Source organism: Neoarius graeffei, chromosome 22, assembly GCF_027579695.1.
Source record: "Neoarius graeffei isolate fNeoGra1 chromosome 22, fNeoGra1.pri, whole genome shotgun sequence".
In the NCBI taxonomy this organism is placed as follows: domain Eukaryota; kingdom Metazoa; phylum Chordata; class Actinopteri; order Siluriformes; family Ariidae; genus Neoarius; species Neoarius graeffei.
Window position 1 is genome coordinate 135244 of NC_083590.1, and position 22225 is coordinate 157468.

General features: G+C 44.7%; 1 protein-coding gene across 1 annotated transcript; it reads left to right on the plus strand.

The window, feature by feature from the left end:
* The first annotated feature begins 296 nt into the window (after positions 1-296).
* Positions 297-2049, plus strand: LOC132871042 (ATP-sensitive inward rectifier potassium channel 12-like). The gene is made up of 2 exons (XM_060905196.1): positions 297-364; positions 480-2049. The coding sequence occupies exons 1-2, from the start codon at positions 297-299 to the stop codon at positions 2047-2049; spliced, it is 1638 nt and encodes a 545-aa protein (XP_060761179.1).
* The last annotated feature ends 20176 nt before the right edge of the window (positions 2050-22225 follow it).

Consider the following 22225-nt stretch of genomic DNA (forward strand, 5'->3'; position numbering starts at 1 on the left):
ACACACACACACACACACACACACACACACACACACACACAATAATGGCCCAAAAAGGTTCTTGCTAAGAATTCAGGGTCACTGATTTTTGCCTGTATATCTTGAGGTAGTTTAATCCAAACATAAAATAATTAGCAAAAGCATGTATGGAGCATCAGCATTAGCATTGATATTAGCTTTAGCAGTGGCTAATATGAGTCATGGTTTAGCCATATGTGGGGTTAGCGTGCTGTGTTTAGTCACTACGTGCCCTTTCAGAGGGACACTGGAAAGAACAAGCAGGATGCAATGAGATTATGGACAGTGTCTTAGCACTCGTCCTCTTCCTGTCTCATCCCTTCATCCACCTTTACAATGCCACACAGTCTCATTTGTCCTCCATTTCAAATCAGACTCCACAGTCCACTGATTATTTATTTAACAGTATTTCCTTTTATTCTTTGTTTTTACCCAGAATTCCTTACTCTGTCATTCCACAGGTACAGCATTGTTTCTCCTGATGAGGAAAGGCTGAAGATCTCGACTCTTGGGCTTCACAACGGCCACAGCTCACCTGGGAGCGCCATGAGCAGTGCCACCGCTAGTGTAGGTGGCTACAACATGGAGAGCAGCTACAATGGGAAAATCTCCACAAGGGGGCGTGGCCAAGTGAGGAGCCGTTTTGTTAAAAAAAATGGCCAATGTAACGTTGTATTCTCCAACATGGAGGACAAACCACAGCGCTACCTAGCTGATATATTCACAACCTGTGTGGACATCCGCTGGCGCTACCTACTTCTCATCTTCTGCACAACATTCTTAGTGTCATGGCTGATTTTTGGATTGATTTTCTATAGTGTGGCCCTCGCACATGGAGATTTCGACCCTGATCATCATGTGAGGGGGCAAACGGGGCCAGGAGCATCAGGTGAGGGGCAACAGGAGGAGTGGAAGCCATGTTTGCTCCACGTGGAAGGGTTTCTTGGCGCCTTCCTGTTTTCAATCGAGACTCAAACAACGATTGGATATGGCTGGCGCTGTGTCACTGAGGAGTGTCCAGTTGCCATAGCAACAGTAGTGGTGCAGTCCATTTTGGGATGCATCATTGACTCATTCATGATTGGTACTATCATGGCTAAGATAGCAAGACCCAAGAAGCGAAATCAGACGCTGCTATTTTCCCAAAATGCTGTTATAGCACTACGGGATGGGAAGCTGTGCCTCATGTGGCGTGTCGGAAATCTCCGGAAAAGCCACATTGTTGAAGCTCATGTCCGAGCACAGCTGATTAAACCCAGAGTGACAGAGGAGGGCGAGTTCATCCCACTGGAGCAGACAGACCTGAATGTGGGTTATGATGAAGGAACTGACCGCCTTTTCCTCGTCTCACCTCTTGTCATCGTTCATGAGATTGATGAAGACTCGCCGCTCTGGGCCATGAACCGCTCCGATCTGGAAAACAATGCCTTTGAGATCGTTGTAATTCTTGAGGGAATGGTAGAAGCCACTGCTATGACGACACAAGCACGAAGCTCATACCTGTCCCAGGAGATCCTTTGGGGTCATCGATTCGAACCGGTTGTGTATGAAGATCACGATCGCTACCAAGTGGACTACGCTCGCTTCCACAAGACCTACATAGTTCCTTCGACTCCTTCTTGCAGTGCTAAGGAGCTCAGTGAATTAGTGAGCCATCAGTCGTCCAAAGCGTCGTCACAATCCGGGACGCCGATTAGTCGCAGGACCCATTTTCTGCGACCACCTTGCTCACCAAGTGCGTTCTGTTATGAGAATGAAGTGGCTCTGTTCTCTGGAGAAGAGGAGGATGAGGAAGGAATAAATAAGAGCAGAGTAGAGGATGGTCTGACGACACTAGAAACGGATCTGACGGCACTAACTACGACTGGCATTGCGCCAGAATTCCAAAAAATGTTCCAGGATGCTCCAACAGTAACTTCTGGAAACAACGTCCTCTGTGTGCTGGACATGGACAATCAGATGGAGTTTGATATCCTTCAGACGTCCATTCCTCTTGATCCTCTGACGTACAAAAGCGAATCAGAGATATGACACTAATGAGATTGGAGGTGATTGGATGCGTTTCCCAACATCCCAGAGTTCCACACCCTCCCCTCATTTTAGAATGACTCAACTCAAGTGAAGTTGATGAAGGGAAAATGGACGATTGCATCAGCATTTTTGCACATTTTTCAGAGATATGGATTTGTCAGTAAACTGTATATAGAAACAATTTGCCTGCTTGAATTTCTACATTTGCTCACACTGAAACTCTTGAGATTCTTTCCGAGGACATAAAAAGTGTGACTATCTTTTCAAAATCTTTATTGTTACTGAAAGGATCATATGATCCACAAGGACTGATCACAGTTGAAGAAGATGAGATTATAAACTCTGAAACATAGATGCAAAGTAATTTATCGATCAGGGATTATGGAAATAATCAAATAAATGTAAACAGCACCAAAGGAGGAAATTCACACAGGACAAGACGGAAAAAAAACCCATCGAACAACCAAAACTGTATATCAGAAATACAGAGTTTATTTAAGACTTTAGTTTATCAGATAAGACAAGGTGTAGATTAGAGTTATCCATGCCTGGGGCATCATAACCATTCGCATGTGCCACATGCATTTATTTATACAATCTAACATAGTATTTAAATAAATATATTTAATTTGTTTGTAGGACAATTATATATCCATTATTTTCTCTCACCAGACATTCTGAGTCACGGCTCATGTGAAAACCGTCCGTTGCCTTCATTCAGTTTATTATTAACTCCAGTAAAATAGCAAAACATAAACTAACACTATACAAAACAGACTAAAACTGGGCTAGCACAGGAAACAGGCTTAAACTGGGCTAGCACAGGAAACAGGCTAAAACTGGGCTAGCACAGGAAACAGGCTTAAACTGGGCTAGCATAGGAAACAGGCAAAAAACTGGGCTAGCACACGAAACAGGCTAAAACTGGGCTAGCACAGGAAACAGGCTTAAACTGGGCTAGCATAGGAAACAGGCAAAAAACTGGGCTAGCACACGAAACAGGCTAAAACTGGGCTAGCACGGGAAACAGGCTAAAACTGGGCTAGCACAGGAAACAGGCTAAAACTGGGCTAGCACAGGAAACAGGCTAAAACTGGGCTAGCACAGGAAACAGGCTAAAACTGGGCTAGCACAGGAAACAGGCTTAAACTGGGCTAGCATAGGAAACAGGCAAAAAACTGGGCTAGCACACGAAACAGGCTAAAACTGGGCTAGCACGGGAAACAGGCTAAAACTGGGCTAGCATGGGAAACAGGCTAAAACTGGGCTAGCACACGAAACAGGCTAAAACTGGGCTAGCACAGGAAACAGGCTAAAACTGGGCTAGCATGGGAAACAGGCTAAAACTGGGCTAGCACAGGAAACAGGCTAAAAGTGGGCTAGCACAGAAAACAGGCTAAAACTGAGCTAGCACAGGAAACAGGCTAAAACTGGGCTAGCACGGGAAACAGGCTAAAACTGGGCTAGCACAGGAAACAGGCTAAAACTGGGCTAGCACAGGAAACAGGCTTAAACTGGGCTAGCACAGGAAACAGGCTAAAACTGGGCTAGCACAGGAAACAGGCTAAAACTGGGCTAGCACAGGAAACAGGCTAAAACTGGGCTAGCACAGGAAACAGGCTTAAACTGGGCTAGCATAGGAAACAGGCAAAAAACTGGGCTAGCACACGAAATAGGCTAAAACCGGGCTAGCACAGGAAACAGGCTTAAACTGGGCTAGCATAGGAAACAGGCAAAAAACTGGGCTAGCACAGAAAACAGGCTAAAACTGGGCTAGCACAGGAAACAGGCTAAAACTGGGCTAGCACAGGAAACAGGCTAAAACTGGGCTAGCATGGGAAACAGGCTAAAACTGGGCTAGCACAGGAAACAGGCTAAAACTGGGCTAGCACAGGAAACAAGCTAAAACTGGGCTAGCACAGGAAACAGGCTAAACCAGCTAGCACAGGAAACAGGCTAAAACTGGGCTAGCACAGGAAACAGGCTAAAAGTGGGCTAGCACAGGAAACAGGCTAAAACTGAGCTAGCACAGGAAACAGGCTTAAACTGGGCTAGCACGGGAAACAGGCTAAAACTGGGCTAGCACAGGAAACAGGCTAAAACTGGGCTAGCACAGGAAACAGGCTAAAACTGGGCTAGCACAGGAAACAGGCTAAAACTGGGCTAGCACAGGAAACAGGCTAAAACTGGGCTAGCACAGGAAACAGGCTAAAACTGGGCTAGCACAGGAAACAGGCTAAAACTGGGCTAGCACAGGAAACAGGCTTAAACTGGGCTAGCATAGGAAACAGGCAAAAAACTGGGCTAGCACACGAAACAGGCTAAAACCGGGCTAGCACAGGAAACAGGCTTAAACTGGGCTAGCATAGGAAACAGGCAAAAAACTGGGCTAGCACACGAAACAGGCTAAAACTGGGCTAGCACGGGAAACAGGCTAAAACTGGGCTAGCACGGGAAACAGGCTAAAACTGGGCTAGCACAGGAAACAGGCTAAAACTGGGCTAGCACAGGAAACAGGCTAAAACTGGGCTAGCACAGGAAACAGGCTTAAACTGGGCTAGCATAGGAAACAGGCAAAAAACTGGGCTAGCACACGAAACAGGCTAAAACTGGGCTAGCACGGGAAACAGGCTAAAACTGGGCTAGCACGGGAAACAGGCTAAAACTGGGCTAGCACGGGAAACAGGCTAAAACTGGGCTAGCACAGGAAACAGGCTAAAAGTGGGCTAGCACAGGAAACAGGCTAAAACTGAGCTAGCACAGGAAACAGGCTTAAACTGGGCTAGCACGGGAAACAGGCTAAAACTGGGCTAGCACAGGAAACAGGCTAAAACTGGGCTAGCACAGGAAACAGGCTAAAACTGGGCTAGCACAGGAAACAGGCTTAAACTGGGCTAGCACAGGAAACAGGCTTAAACTGGGCTAGCACAGGAAACAGGCTTAAACTGGGCTAGCACAGGAAACAGGCTTAAACTGGGCTAGCACAGGAAACAGGCTTAAACTGGGCTAGCACAGGAAACAGGCTTAAACTGGGCTAGCACAGGAAACAGGCTAAAACTGGGCTAGCACAGGAAACAGGCTTAAACTGGGCTAGCACAGGAAACAGGCTTAAACTGGGCTAGCACAGGAAACAGGCTAAAACTGGGCTAGCACAGGAAACAAGCTAAAACTGGGTTAGCACAGGAAACAAGCTAAAACTGGGTTAGCCCTGTACTAAGCAGGTGAATGTTGAGTTAACTTTGTATACATTCAAACTGACTTTATAGTGCATGTAAACTGGTACAATTAACAGTATACTAAACAGACTAACCACAAAGTAGCATAATATTACAGAAGCTAAAATACAAACTAGCATTATACTATAAAGGTTAGCAGTAAAGTAACAGGCTGAAACACAAACTTGTTTTATAACAGCAATGTGTTTAATGTTCTCCAAATGATTCCCAGTTATTTCTGCTGATTATCCTGTCCCTGTAAATGAAAACAACGAAAGATGTGAAAGTGTGTACGATGCTCCTGGGTGATGCTCGTAGATATTTTAGATATCACAGGGTTTTATTTCGGAGTCATTATATTATGGGATGTAGCCACAAAAGCAATATTTGGAGCACTAGTGTGAGAATGAATTCTGTACTCTGCACTTTGATTCATCCCACTTCAAGTGGAATCTGTTTATTTTTATTCAGGAATGAGATTAAATGCTTGTATGGAGCTTTTATAAAGACACTCTTTAGTTTTCAGCGGGAATGAACTTTAAAAAGCCAAGGATCTGAGGTGAAGGCTTTGTGTGTTAGTGATGTGTTTTGTACAAATGAACGTGTGTCAGACTGTGTTCAGTGAAACAGGTCTTTCTTTCTTTCTTTCTTTCTTTCGGTTGTGCTGTGTTTTATTGTCTTCCTGCTCAGTCTCTCTGTTAGCATGATAAACCTGAAATGTAACTTGAAATCTCAAAGCTCCGACAGATGCACTTTATTTCCTTCTGTACAATATAAAAATAAATATTTATTATAAAATATCGTGAATTAATCCATACTGCTGTGCACTGATTCTACATGAGCTTGATCATCTTGAGATGAAGCTCCTACATGACACTACACAAACTGAAATCCAGACGTGCCCTGACTTCCTGTAACTCTCGCCCCCTGCTGGTGAAAGTCTGTAAGTACACCTAGGGCCAGTTTACATCACAACTGAGAACGGATATGATTCCAGTGACTGGAGAAAACATGGACAGTGTAAAGTCTCTAAAAACTTAAGTCACTCCAGGTCTAGCGCCCCTGCTGGCTGGCTGCCGTATAATATTTAGCCCCGCCCGTCTGCATGTGATTGAATAACCAAACGACCTATTTTCCACTCCATGTTTTTTTACAACTTTATTCATCACACACTTGTGAATTTCCTCTCTGCATTTAACCCATCTGAAGCAGTGAACACACATGCTTTTATATTTTGCATTCCATATGCACTTTATATTTTATATTTCATATTTTATATATATATTTCTTTTTATATTGGTAAGCATAGTTTGGTCGGGCAGTTGCAAAATAAGAATTTCATTACCCAATAATAAACCGCTGTGTCTGTTATTGTGTATATGACAAATAAACATCTTGAATGCACACACACGTGAGCAATGAGCACACACCCCCCCAGAGCAGTGGGCAGTCATGCTAACAGCGCCCAGGGAGCAGTTGGGAGTTAGATGCCTCGCTCAAGGGCACCTCAGCCCAAGGCCGTCCCATATTAACCTAACTGCATCTCTTTGGACTGTGGGGGAAACCAGAACACCCGGAGGAAACCCACGCAGACACAGGGAGAACATGCAAACTCCACACAGAAAGGCCCTCACCAGCCACTGGGTTCGAACCCAGAACCTTCTTGCTGTGAGGCAACCGTACTAACCACTACACCACCGTTTCCTTTCCTTCTACGGTGTCTAATTCAAACAGTTAGTTTTCACTGTGCTGATATCGGCACATTTTTATTTCCCCAGAAATTAGTTTTTAAACATTATTCTACTATATCATAAGAAGGTGTGGATGCACTTAGGAATGAAGTGATTGACAGCCTTAGGATTAGGGTAAGGGGGCATGGCCTACCAAATGAGCAGGTGTACCTGACCATGGCTCTCGTCTCTACTGCGCAGACTCAGGCTCCAAGGCTGCATTTCGATAGAACAGAAGAGCATGGAGCCACGCTCTCTGTGATTTTTACAGATATTGGGTGTTTCTCAACGTCAAAGAAGGATCATAAACAGCTGCATTTCAAGGAGGCCACATCATCCAATCCTGCTGAAGGTCTCTTCAGATGTCTAGGATCCTTCCGCAGAGAATTTCCAACCATGTGTGTATCCTCGGCGTTCTTAAATTACCCACAGTCCTTTGTGCATGTCCAAGGCGGGGCCTTTTCAACGATACACACCTGCTCAGTCTCTGAAGGACCTGTCCTACCAAGGAAGCATCCTTGACTTTGAGAAACACACACTGTCCTTCTGAACGTACTGAAAAGGAGCAGCTGGATGACATCATCAAAGAACGCCAGTCCATCACGCGCAGAGAAATAAAGTGCTGCTTTCTTTTTCAACCACTAGATGACTCTGCAGACTAACATGTTCCAGACTGACACACACACACACACACACACACACACTATGACCATGTACATACAGATACATGAATGAAAGTCTAGCAATCAGTCAATCCTTTCATTTCTGTTTCATCTCTGCTCTCTTTCTGTTCTGGATTTCTCTCATGTTTCCTGCTGACCAGTGCAGTGGGACCTCACATACTAAGAGGGTCAGGAGGTTGTGTGTCTGAATCCCAGCACATCAGTTAAAATTATCGTGTTTAGGTAAAATTTACTGAATACACACAAACATATAATTTATTTACACACATCAGGTAAGAATCATATACATCTGGTGAAAATTAAACTAATGTCCCGGCACTGGTTGAGTTAAATATGTCAGATTTATGTTTTACGTTTGCATTCTTCCTTTAATTCAGTTTATCTTGAGTTTCTGTCATTCATGTAATTTATTAATGAAATTATTCATACACAAAAAATTACATTTGGAATGAATTATTATTATTATTATTATTATTATTATTATTATTATTATTATTATTAAAGCATATAACTCACTACCCAGAACTTTATCTGGAAAAGATTCTGTCTCAAACATGTTGAATTTCATAACATGACAAATGCATAAACATTCATAATAATAATGACAAAAACCAGGTTTTATTTCAGAATTAAAGCTGTAAACTGTTCTACGTATTATTATTATTATTATTATTATTATTATTATTATAAGATTATTGTGTCTACGATGCCCCTCCCCCAGGCTTAAAAACAGCTCCTGTGCTATAATGATATAATTGAATCATGGACCATAATCAGGTTAGAAATTCCCACCATAATGAGCCGCTTCCCCTCCATTACACTTCACTTCTTTTCCCATCCATTCCTTTGCTTTCCCCACCACTCTATTCCTTCTTTCTTACTTCTTTCCACTCTGTTTTCTCCTCTGTCCCCCTCCCTATTTCCCCCATCAGTGTTTCCTCTCCTTTCCTAAATGTCAGAGTCCTGAAAATGTCCTATTGTCCTTGAGAACATTCATGTAGACCACTTGAGCCTTTCTTCGTTGATGGTATGCACTCCTACAGGTGGAGCACGTCCTTAAAGCGGGACTGGACACCTATGTGGTAAAAGTAGAAAGTCCTCCTGGTAAGTGGCTACAGTGTGAGTGTGAAGCAGTGGATGAGTGCAATATCCAAACAGCGTCCAGGGTTACAAGATGAACCAGGCTTCTGATGTACGTGGCGATGGAGGTGTACTCCATCTCTGTCCTTGAACAAGCTGAAAATGCATGTGTTCAGATTAGTGAGTGATAAAAGGACAGGCAGGGACTCATTATCTAAGTATGTGTCTGACACGAAGCCACAACATTTGAAATTTGTGAAATTTTGTCAATTCAATGCAAATTAGAAAGGAAGCGATAAATCCAAAGTGTCTCGAATGATTCCTCAAAACCATTGTGTGGCCTGTGGTCCCTGCAATTAGTTCCCATTTACTGTATAAAGCAAAAATGGAAGAATAACTTACAATTGTGGTTTCATCATATCATATATAACCTCTCATTACATGTATACAGAGACATGAAGAGGAAAAATAAAGATTGGAAGGACGTAGCAGAGACTGTTGGTGCCTCTGGTGAGGGTATGTAGCTAGTACAGTTAGCTCACTTTGCTAATCTGAAAATGACACGTTACATACATTAAACAACCAGTTTTCATCCTGACTAGTGTGTTATCTTGAGTCTTAACTAGTTTACTTCAGAAAGTAGTGAGCATATAGCTAGTGTCATTTCTCTGGACTCATTTTTCATCAGTAAAAATTCTGGACAGGCAACGCGATGCTCACAACTGACAACAGTTAAAATGAGGCAAGCTACAAGAGAAACTTGTTGCATTCTAGTGAAAACGTAGGGTCATGTTGGACTCATGTTGTAAAACTCGAGTCCAGTCTCAAGAACACTTTTGAAGGTCTCGGTCTCATCTCGGAATTCAGTGCATTTTTACTCGGCCTTCTCTCGGTCTCAGACATAGAGACTCGGGACATTATTTTGAGACAACAGCTGTGGGGATTTCACTAAACTGCCTGTGCATTCTCTGATTTATTTGTTAACATTGTTACTGTGATTGGATATAAAACTTCCTGCTTTAAATGCAACCAATAAATGCGAATCATTGTTAATTCGAAATTTTTCTTCCTGGTAATGGCCGTCACCCTTCCCCCACCCCCCTTCACACCCACTGGTTTGGTCCTGGTCTTGACTCGGTCTCACCCTGCCTTGGTTTTGGCCTTGACTTGATCTCAACCCCTCAGAGTCTTGGTCTTGTCTCAGCGTCGATACACTCTGGTCTCGGTCATGACTTGGTGGCAGTTCAGGTGGTCTCGACTACAACACTAGTCCTGTTTACATTGACACAGAAATGAGCTGAAGGATCAGACATCACTTAAAGGTATGACCAGGCTCCTGGAGGAGCGTCCAATCTTTTGGGCATCTCCTGGTGGTGGCAAAGGTATGTGTAATCTGCCACATGCTTAAGGACCACATGGGAGAAAGTTTTTAGCACCTTATTAACCATGAGCACTGCATCTTAAAATGGGATCATCTGAGAGAGCCCTGTGTTCATGACCCTGTGTCCTGTTACTCTTGTAACAGGAAAAGCATCTTGTAGGTAAATGTTTAGGCTTTTTGCAGATGCTCCTTATTCAGAGAAAATTTCACACTGTTAACATTCTCAGGTACAACATTGGTATGCCCAGTTATCAAAACCTTCCCTTTGGACTTGCTGGTGTTGTGACACATGTTTGGTTTCAGGAACAACTGGGAGAATGTGTACTGACATCCTCAGAGCCTTCACTCGAGATTTGGTCTTGGTTTGCTCCTGTAGCTTTCACTTCTCCTGAAGATGGAGAAACTTCCTCAAGCCTGGAGCTCAGCTTCTGGATGTTCACGGAATCACAGTCATGAGACTTCCAGCTTTTTGTTTTTCTCTTCCTACACTGTAGAATCTACCACGACCCATGAGCTCCATCAACCCCAATGCTGCGTTCACATCATATCATGGATCCAAAAGAACTCCACTGCACTAGAATGATAAATAAAACAGGATTGCAGTGTGTACAGTGAGACAGTGGTGTGTTTTTGTAAACTGCATTGAAAAATGAGAATCACATCCTGTTTCCATTCAACACAACTGAGCTTTATTTCTGTAGTGTGTGTGTGTGTGTGTGTGTGGTCATATTTTGAGCAGATTAACAGGAAGTGTATTTCAGGATCACTTTAATTGAACAGAGGTTTATATGTTTATATCTCAGCACACTGCAGTTTGTTTTCACGGTGTTCATTTTGGTGGCTCACTGAAATTGTCTATTTAGTTTTTTTTTTAACTTTTAAAAAAGGATTAAATTTTTTATTTAGCATTTCATGTCCCACCCTCTCTCTCTCTCTCTCTCTGAGGAACAGTAGGACTCTTTGTCCATCTCTGCTGATGTAATAACAGACATTCCATCAATCTGGAGACATCGCAAAACTAGCTGACCTACGACTATTCACTCACACATTCACAATGTGGCCACAAAACACTCAGCACACACACACACAACTATGTACATGTGAAAAAACAAGACATGCACTGATAAATTAGCAGTGAAGCTGCCTGATCTGTACCGTACATGCATTAATGGTTTACGACCTGAGTCCCTCCGCCGCCTACACACAAAAACATCACATTATGAAAGTTGAGTATCACGGTTATAATGCACAAAAAGTTATAACAGACTGTTTTTGGAGGTCTTCCCCAAGCTGCAAATGATGCCAAATCTTGCTTCCTAACTTCAGCTCATGTCAGTGAATATACATGACAAGTTTAATGTCCATATATAAAAGCGTTCCTCAAATATTCCTTCACTTCCTGTTTGGTAACTTAGCTGTCAAATTTGTTTGGATGAAACATCACAGAGAAACATTTTTTCAGACTGATCTCATGATGTTCTGATCCAAATTTTGTGATGATTGGACAAAGTTCATAAGAGAAGAGGTGAAAAGCAGTTTTTATTGAATTTCCCTGTGACCAGCTTCCTGTGTGGCAGATCACACGTTCATTCCGTGGTGAACTCTCAGCACCATCTGTGGAATTAAGAGAAAGTAAAATCACAGTGGCAGGTTCAGTGGTTTAAAAGTGAAGAACAGTTTTACTCACTTATCAACTATAAAGCAAAGAGAGAGGATTGAGACAAAACTTCTTAGAGTTCCTTATGCTGAGGTCACAAACATAGCCGGCTGATCCGTGAAAACTACGGCTGGACATTCCGGCAGATTTTGGAGGTTGCATAAATTTGGGCGGAGTAAATATGTAAATGAAGCCACGGTAGCCGTGATGGTAGTGACAGAAGATGCCGGTAAAAACAACAGTGGCGGCGACGTATAGCAACGTGTGGCCTTACAGAAATGACAGCAGTGTTTACAGTTTTCACAGCTGCAGTATGGCATCACCACGGCAAAATGAAATAAGCCACGCCCCCTAGGCAAACTTTTCACTTTCTGCAGAATGTTGTTCTGTGAATATTTTGAGCTTGATGGTTGTGATGGAATGCTACAGTAACCCTCAGTAGCCCACATCAGCCTCACATATGCCCTAAGCATGCTCGCAGATGCCTTCATGGTTGTGACAGATGAATTCATCCAGCGCTTGACCCACAGCGAATTTTCAACACTATTAAACTTTCTGGGGATGGAAACCACGCCCTCCTGGTTGTCAAGGTAGCTCCCTGGCTCTCATGTATTCCAATGGAAGGTCCAGGAATGTGTGCCAGTTGACCCCCGGAAGGCTCAAAATCATCTACCAGTGTCTACCGTGAAGTGATCCCGGCTGTGTGAGATCTTAGCATTCAGAGATGGTTGTTTACTTATCTACAAAGTTTGGTCAAAATACGTCACACCGTTGCGGAGATATGCCCTTACTTCCTATTTGGCAACTTCACCATCAAATTCTTTTGAGTGTTATGGATGAACCAAACATCATATCAAAAATCTGAGAAACACCTTTTGTTCAGGTTGGTTTCCTGATGCTTTCTGCCAAACATCATGCTTAATCAACAAAATTTGTGGTAGAAGAATCAAAAAACCTATTTTGTTATTCAAAATGGACAAGTTGCTGTTTGAGAACTCAAAAATTACTGAGATGATTGATTGACACTCGAGACCCTTCAAGAGTCTCAGTAGACACAAGAACCTTGATGTGATGTTCAGCAGCTCAAAAGTTATGAGCAGTTTTATAAATGATAGCACCACCTAGAGGTGAATGTCCACAAAACGTCTTGGAAATCTCAAGGATAAAGTCCTTCCATAATCTGCAAAGTTTGGTCAAAACACATTACACAGTTGCTCAGATATGCTGTCACTTCCTGTTTGGTGGCTTCTCCAGAAATTTTCATTTGTGCATTATGGACTGACTGTGCTGTTCATCAAAAATCTGAGAAATACCTTTATTTTGGGGATCATCTCATAATGCTGTGATTTAGATTTGGTTCTTTTGGACGGACAGAGTTTGTAGGAGAAAAAACTATTTTTTAAAAAAAAGAAAGAAAATGGTGGAAAGTCCAATGTAGCAGAAATTAACACCATGATATCGTTTGAACTCAGCTGGACCCAAAGAATCAGAGGAACTTGGAGTCAGGTTTTGACGAAACTCCATATTACTGTACGTGCATATTATTGTCCAACTTCGCCCTACTGATCATATTCACACAGTGGCCATTTTCCTCTGACCTCACACTCAGGGTGTGAAACCTTGGAAACTGATGAAGTCTCTGTGGGGGCGAGGAGATGGATGAGATACTGGACTCGTTCACCATCACTTTCATTTCATCAAATCAATAAATTGGTGGATGAACTTGTCAGGATCTGTAAAAGGGTAAAAACAAACAAACAAGGCTACAGCGTTTGGACTGAAGATTTCATCCACAATGTTGAAGGTAAGGCCCCGCCCCTGCCCAGCCCACACTGTAAACACTACGGTAATGTTGGACGAGCAAGCGTGAGGTTTACACTGAACATTAAGGTCAAAGTTAGAGCTCCTGAGTTAACTTCTCACTTTTAACTATTCATCTCACATGGCGCTGACTGAACCCAACTCACCCCCGTTCCATCACCCGTGTGAGGTTCTGATAGATCAGGGTGTGTGTTTCATCTGTATAATCCGTAATAAATACTGAAAAACTCTATCCAGATGGAAGTGTGTGCTTGGGAGTGTGCACTACTGAAGTGATTTGGGATACAGTCTGTCCTGCAGAATTAAAAATAAAAACAAAAACAAGCTGAAAAACACACACCTGCTACATTCTGCAGATACAGTTCCTGCACGCGTGTGTGTGTGCGTGTGTGTGCATGTGTGTGTGTAGGCGATGGCAGAGGGATCTGACACAGATGAACTCTCCATCTTCCCTCACTCCCTCCCTCTTCCTTCTCTCTTTCATCCCTCCATCTCCCTCTCCTCTTTCATCTCTCCATCTCGGCCCCCAACAACAGCTCCTTTCATTCGGCCCACCACACACACACACACACACACACACACACACACACACACACACACACACACACACACACACACACAGCTGTAATTCAATGTTCCGAGAAAAACCCATGATTGGAAAGTGACTTGCCTGTGTGTGTGTGTGTGTGTGTGTGTGTGTGTGTGTGTGTGTGTGTGTGTGTGTGCAACTATTTTGCTCATTTTCCACAGTCCCCAAACACAACAACATCTCTCTCTCTCTTACACACACACACACACACACACACACACACACACACACACACACACACACACACACACAGAGTTGTAGTGACCGTCTCTGACAGTTCCGTGTTAATTTCCGGTTGTAGTTCAGTTGTTCCTGTTCTCACCGTCACACACAGGACTGTGTTAATGTGTGTGATATTTAACGCAGATCTCCTGCAGTCACCCTCATGAGCTCAAACACACTGGTATGGACAGGACTGGACCCCACAAACACAGAGAATAAAAACTAAAAGTGACGGAGTTCACACACACAAAGAAGAGTAAAGATTGATTCTTCTGATAAACGTGAAGGTGGACTGATGGGAATGTTACCGGAATTCTGATCTGTTACAGACTTCAGTACAACACATGAACGTGGAGGAAACCGGAATTCCAGCAAAACTCAGTACAGCATCAAGCAAACCAGAACAGGAGGAAAGTAACTTCTACTGTTCACAACATCACAAACACACACACACACACACACACACACACACACACACACACACACACACACTGACCCATGTCTCATACCAGAGAGAGAGAGAGAGAGAGAGAGAGAGAGAGAGATTCCAACATAGACACACCAATAAGGACAGACAGAGAGACAGTGAGACAGGGACAGGAGCGATGTTCACATTCACACACTGTTCATGTTTGAAATGACTTCCTTCTGATCCATGATTCTGAATGTTCTGGTTACAGGAAAGTGATGGGACAGATGTGTGTGCAATCAGGACAGAATTTCTGACTCATCCCCAATCCCACACAGCTGTCTCACTCTCTCTGTACAGATGGACATGGTGAGTGTCTCAGCCACCGTTACCTTTGATCTCTTTTATTTTGCTGTAAATCTTCTCCTGTGGAAGTGCTGAAGAGGAGACGAGCGCAGGATCCCAGACAGATCCGTTCCTCCGCTCACCATTCTCTCCGTTCACCATTCCCTCCGCTCACCATTCCCTCCGCTCACCATTCCCTTCGTTCACCATTCCCTCTGCTCACCATTCCTTCTGTTCACCATTCCCTCCACTCACCATTCCCTCCACTGACCATTCCCTCCATTCACCATTCCCTCTGTTCACCATTCCCTCCGTTCACCATTCCCTCTGTTCACCATTCCATCCGCTCACCATTCCCTCCGTTCACCATTCCCTCCGCTCACCATTCCCTCCGCTCACATTCCCTCCGCTCACCATTCCCTCTGTTCACCATTCCCTCTGTTCACCATTCCCTCCGTTTACCATTCCCTCTGTTCACCATTCCCTCTGCTCACCATTCCCTTCATTCACCATTCCCTCTGCTCACCATTCCCTCTGCTCACCATTCCCTCTGTTCACCATTCCCTCTGCTCACCATTCCCTCCTCTCACCATTCCCTCTATTCACCATTTCCTCCGCTCACCATTCCCTCCGCTCACCATTCCCTCTGCTCACCATTCCCTCCGCTCACCATTCCCTCCACTTACCATTCCCTCCGTTCACCATTCCCTCTGTTCACCATTCCCTCCGCTCACCATTCCCTCCGCTCACCATTCCCACCGCTCACCATTCCCTCTATTCACCATTCCCTCCACTCACCATTCCCTTCATTCACCATTCCCTCTGTTTACCATTCCCTCCATTCACCATTCCCTCCGCTCACCATTCCCTCCGCTCACCATTCCCTCCGCTCACCATTCCCTCTGTTCACCATTCCCTCCGCTCACCATTCCCTTCGTTCACCATTCCCTCTGTTCACCATTCCCTCTGCTCAACATTCCCTCCACTGACCATTCCCTCCGTTCACCATTCCCTCTGTTCACCATTCCCTCCACTGACCATTCCCTCCGCTCACCATTCCCTCCGTTCACCATTCCCTCCGCTCACCATTCCCTCCGCTCACCATTCCCTCCACTTACCATTCCCTCCGTTCACCATTCCCTCTGTTCACCATTCCCTCCGCTCACCATTCCCTCCGCTCACATTCCCACCGCTCACCATTCCCTCTGTTCACCATTCCCTCCGCTCACCATTCCCTTCGTTCACCATTCCCTCTGTTCACCATTCCCTCCATTCACCATTCCCTCCGCTCACCATTCCCTCCGCTCACCATTCCCTCCGCTCACCATTCCCTCTGTTCACCATTCCCTCCGCTCACCATTCCCTTCGTTCACCATTCCCTCTGTTCACCATTCCCTCCACTGACCATTCCCTCCGTTCACCATTCCCTCCGCTCACCATTCCCTCCGCTCACCATGCCCTCCACTTACCATTCCCTCCGTTCACCATTCCCTCTGTTCACCATTCCCTCCGCTCACCATTCCCTCCGCTCACATTCCCACCGCTCACCATTCCCTCTGTTCACCATTCCCTCCGCTCACCATTCCCTTCGTTCACCATTCCCTCTGTTCACCATTCCCTCCATTCACCATTCCCTCCGCTCACCATTCCCTCCGCTCACCATTCCCTCCGCTCACCATTCCCTCTGTTCACCATTCCCTCCGCTCACCATTCCCTTCGTTCACCATTCCCTCTGTTCACCATTCCCTCCATTCACCATTCCCTCCGTTCACCATTCCCTCTGTTCACCATTCCCTCCGCTCACCATTCCCTCTGTTCACCATTCCCTCTGCTCACCATTCCCTCCACTGACCATTCCCTCCGTTCACCATTCCCTCTGTTCACCATTCCCTCCACTGACCATTCCCTCCGTTCACCATTCCCTCTGTTCACCATTCCCTCCGCTCACCATTCCCTCCGCTCACCATTCCCTCCGTTCACCATTCCCTCCGCTCACCATTCCCTTCGTTCACCATTCCCTCCACTCACCATTCCCTCTGTTCACCATTCCCTCTGCTCACCATTCCCTCTGTTCACCATTCCCTCCGCTCACCATTCCACACACTTCAGTTCAACTGTTCAACCGTTTTTAATTCTTTAACTTTCAGTTCATTAATGAACTCGTCTATAAAACATCACGGCGTCGTCCCTGTGTGAAGGTGCATGGAGCACGCACAGGGTTACAGGTGCAGCAGGCCATCGGATCATCAGGTCTACGCCTCCTCCAAAACCCCAGAACAATCCCAATTGGAACAGGGCGTTTCATTCCCATCAACCTGTTTACATGGAGACATTTTATTCCTGTTGAGCTCAAAACTGATTATTAACGGATTACTGCGGTCCATGTGAACACACTGAGTGAGACAAACAGGGACAGTGGGACAGAGAGACAGACAGGTAGGGACAGACAGTCAGTGTTAGTGGGAAGTGTGTGTTCACCTGAGTTCACATGTCTCTCTCTCTGTCTCTCTCTCTCTCTCTCTCTCTCTCCCCCTGAAGGCTCGTGCGGTAATTAGCGTTAATGACGCTCTCTGAGAGCCGGGTATTGTGCGCGCGCTGATTAGCGGACTGAGCTAAAGCGCTAACCTGCTGGCGCGCGCTCTGCGGGACTTTATCGGCGCGCGCGGGAGAGAAAAGAGCCATTGAGCGCGCGGGATCAAAGATCCGGTTAGAGCTCGAGGCGAGGAGCGCTAATGACGCGGGGTCGCGCGGATCACACAGCTCGCGCTCATCACACAACTCCCACGCCATCACAGCTCTCTCTCTCCATCTCTCTCTCTCTCTCTCTCTCTCTCTCTCTCTCTCTCTCTCACACCATCTCTCTCTCACACACCATCTCTCTCTCTCACACCATCTCTCTCTCTCTCTCTCTCTCTCCATCTCTCTCTCTCTCTCACACCATCTCTCTCTCTCTCACCATCTCTCTCACACCATCTCTCTCTCTCTCTCTCTCTCTCTCTCTCTCACTCTCTCTCTCTCACACCATCTCTCTCTCTCTCACACCATCTCTCTCTCTCTCTCTCTCTCTCTCTCTCTCTCTCTCACACCATCTCTCTCTCACACCATCTCTCTCTCTCTCTCTCTCTCTCTCTCTCTCTCACACACCATCTCTCTCTCACACCATCTCTCTCTCTCTCACCATCTCTCTCTCACACCATCTCTCTCTCTCTCTCTCTCCATCTCTCTCTCTCTCTCTCTCTCTCTCTCACCATCTCTCTCTCTCTCACACACACCATCTCTCTCTCTCTCTCTCTCTCTCTCACCATCTCTCACACCATCTTTCTCTCTCACTCTCTCTCACCATCTCTCTCTCACACCATCTCTCTCTCTCACACCATCTCTCTCTCTCTCTCTCTCTCTCTCTCTCTCTCTCTCTCTCTCACACCATCTCTCTCTCTCACCATCTCTCTCTCTCTCTCTCTCTCTCTCTCTCTCTCTCTCTCTCTCTCACACACCATCTCTCTCTCACACCATCTCTCTCTCTCTCTCTGTCTGTCTGTCTGTCTGTCTGAGTCTCATTTTCAGAGTTTTTTCTATAAAGTGATCCAGCTAATATTTGTGTGTGTGTGTGTGTGTGTGTGTGTGTGTTTAAAGACAAATGGTGATGAATGTCAGTGCTGTGTGAATGTGAGACAGTGAAACAGTGGAATTCTGGGATATTTCAGTGAACATTACTGCACTGTGTCTCTTCTGTGTGTCTTTTTCAAAACATCCATAAAATATCTGAAATTATTTGCCCCATCAAAAATATTCCAGTGCAGCAATTGGCCAAGGATGCCTCACGTGACATTAAATAGTTCCACCATTGATTAAGCAATGTATCTCATGATATCAATAATAAAATAAAATAATGGATATAGTGTGAGTCAGTCACTACGTTTACATGCACATAGAGAGAATCGAATTTCTGCCGTTGCTCGACTGAAATCGAAGTTCAAAATGCCATGTATACACCTTAATTCGGCTGAAATTGAACCGAACTTGATTTCTCGGAATCGAGCTACACAACCTAGTTTATGCGATTTCTGCCGAGCTACTTTGTGCATGTATACCCTATCGAGCTAGTTGTCGAGCTACTTCCGGAAGTGACGAGTGACGAGACCACAAGCGGGAAACACAACAGCCTCGGTCGGCATGACAACAGTAGTAGCGAGCAGCAGAAGAGGTCAGGAGGAACAAACGAAGAAGAGAAAATGGCGATGTAGAGCTCTCTGAAGTGTGGGTGGAGCACAGAGGACGGCAGGACAAAGCTTCTGGTACTAATAGGCTTTTTATTGTCAGACTTTTCAGTTTAACAGCCTACTTTTATTCTTGAGAGAAAAACACACACACACACACACACACACACACACACACACACACACACACACACACACACACACACACACGCATGCTGTGTTCTAGTCCCGGGATGAGCTCTCCCCTCTGCTCTCCCTCTGCCTCCTTAAATAGGGCGCGGTTACTGGGAAGCCACACAAACACAGGTTAATTACCGTCAGGTGAAGTGATTCTGCCACTCACCTTCCCTGGCTCCGCCCTTCTGTCACAGACCGGCGCTTGACCACGCCCCCACTGCCACAGGCAAGCAGAAACGTGCACTTCTGGAGAAGTGAGGAGACAGAGTTCATGCTCATTCAGCTTAAGGAGTTGAATATATTAAAATTCATGGACGGGAGAAAAACGCGCAATGGAGAACACAGAACTGATAACTTTGTTTACACTCTTGAATAGCTCTTCTTCATGACGACAACCGGAAGTGTACCAACACGATGGGGCGTGTTGCGCCACCTGTGGCTCGGGTGCACAATGCACCTCACACAATAGCCCGATTTCATTGTGTGCATGTCAGATTGGATTTCTCTGGCACCCTGCTGGGACCTTCAGCTCGATTACCGACAGCAGCTCGATTTGGATGTGCATGTAAACATAGTCAGTAATGATGTATCCTGGATATATAATGAACTGATGCTACAATTTCAAGTGATACAGCCTACTCGAGCCACAGCTGTGTCTCTGTGAGCATTTGTGTGTAGATCTACGTGTCATGATCATGCCTAGCGAAGCAGGCGATAACATGGTACATCGCATATGCGCAGATTGAAGGTCGCTCCAACATAAGCAATGAACATGGTTGCCTCCAGTGAGTTTTTACCGAGATTCAATCCTCTCAGCAGCCCCTCAGTAAATCGTCCTATACCAGTCACCTCAGAGCATCCATCATTTCAACCAGAGTCTCTCAGTGCATGGTATATTAGATTAATATCTCCTACAACTTCAACACAACATTCCTGATCATATCAGAGCCCTTCAGAGACCCACTATGTTCCTGAGAGCCTCCACGTTCTCACTCAAATCACATCTCACAAACGTGGGAAAGATGAAATGACACTACAGCTGCTTGTTCTTTTATTTCAGTCAGTTTAACTCAGAGTAGCGTGTTCGTGTGTGATTGTAGATTTGGATTTAATGTGATTGTATCATTTTATTTCTGTTTTATTTTTGTCTGTCATTTTACCCTGCGTTAGAGCTCACAGATTTCTTTTATTCCTTCTGTCCATCACAGCCACCTTCGCTCATCCCTATACTCCCCTTACATTACACACCTGGGAGTGTGGGCTTCAATTTATACTTAATATTATCTTTAATAATTAATTTAATAACTACAACTATCTACTGAAGACGTAAATAACTATCTACTGAATGTTTTCATAATTATAACGAACTACTGAAGATTTTATTGTACTGCCACAAGACAAAATAATGAACGATAACCTGTCCCATGTTTATTATTCAGTATATTCTCATTCTTCCACTGTATGTCTATCTGTCTCTCGGTCCATCAGTTTATCTGTAATAATAAATTGAGACAGATAAACATAGAGCGGTGAGTCCACCTGACCACTGAAGTGATGTCATGTTCATCAGAGGAGCAGTAAAGTGTTCACATGTTCACTTTTCTGCTCTTCTGTTCATTGTGTGGAACGTTTTACAGAATAATTATAATTTATGATGTGGAACAGCGTGACCCGGGAACTGTCTCACTCTCAGTCACATGCAGCCTGAGGGGAGAGTTCACCACTCTGAGAAAGGACAAGACACTGAGAGGGAGAGACACTGAGAGAGAGAGAGAGAGACAGTTCGAGAGAAGGAGACAGGGCAGAGAGACAGGGAGAGGGTGGAAAATGAGAGCAATAGCAAAACAGGAGATAGAGTAATGGAATTAAAGTAAAAGAAAAGAGAGAGAGAGTGCCAGACAGAGATAGAAAGAGCAAGACAGACAGAGAGAAAGACAGATGAGTAAGACGTGGTGATTACTGTGTTATCTGCATGTCGTGTTTTGTGATAAAGACGTTTTTGTTCTGGTGAGAATTCTTCTGCATCATTTTCTGCATTTCATCACCAGTGACTCACTTCTCATCCCTCGCTCTCATTCCTCTCTCTCTCTCTCTCTCTCTCTCTCTCTCTCTCTCTCTCACTTTCTGCATCCAGTGCACGCAGGCACACACACACACACACACACACACACACACACACACACACACATACACACACACACACACACCTCATTGTCTGTATCCAGAAATCAGCCATTAGAATATCAGCATTACAGAGATGTGTGTCTGAGTAACCGTGATCATGTGACCTGTCTGACTCCATCAGTCCAACAGGTCTATACACTTTATAAAGTTTATACACTTTATTACAACACGCAGGAACGCTGTGTTCTGTCAGTGAGGTGTGAGATGTGTTACGACACTGTGAAGTAAACATGTATTACATCATCATGAAAACATGAACACAGCATCCCTCAAATTATAAGCATTTACTGATCCATACAACTACTCAGATCACAAACTACTGTACAACTACCCCAATCATGAACTACTGTACAACTACCTCAATCATAAAGTACTGAACAACTACTCCGATCATAGACTACTGTACAACTACCCCATTCTTGAACTACTGTACAACTACCTCGATCATAAACTAATGTACAACTAC

Coding starts and splice junctions, on each gene's coding strand:
- LOC132871042 (XM_060905196.1), top strand. CDS start 297: ATGGACAGTGTCTTAGCACTCGTCCTCTTCCTGTCTCATCCCTTCATC. Junction 365..479: donor CACCTTTACAATGCCACACA/GTCTCATTTGTC, acceptor GTCATTCCACAG/GTACAGCATTGTTTCTCCTG.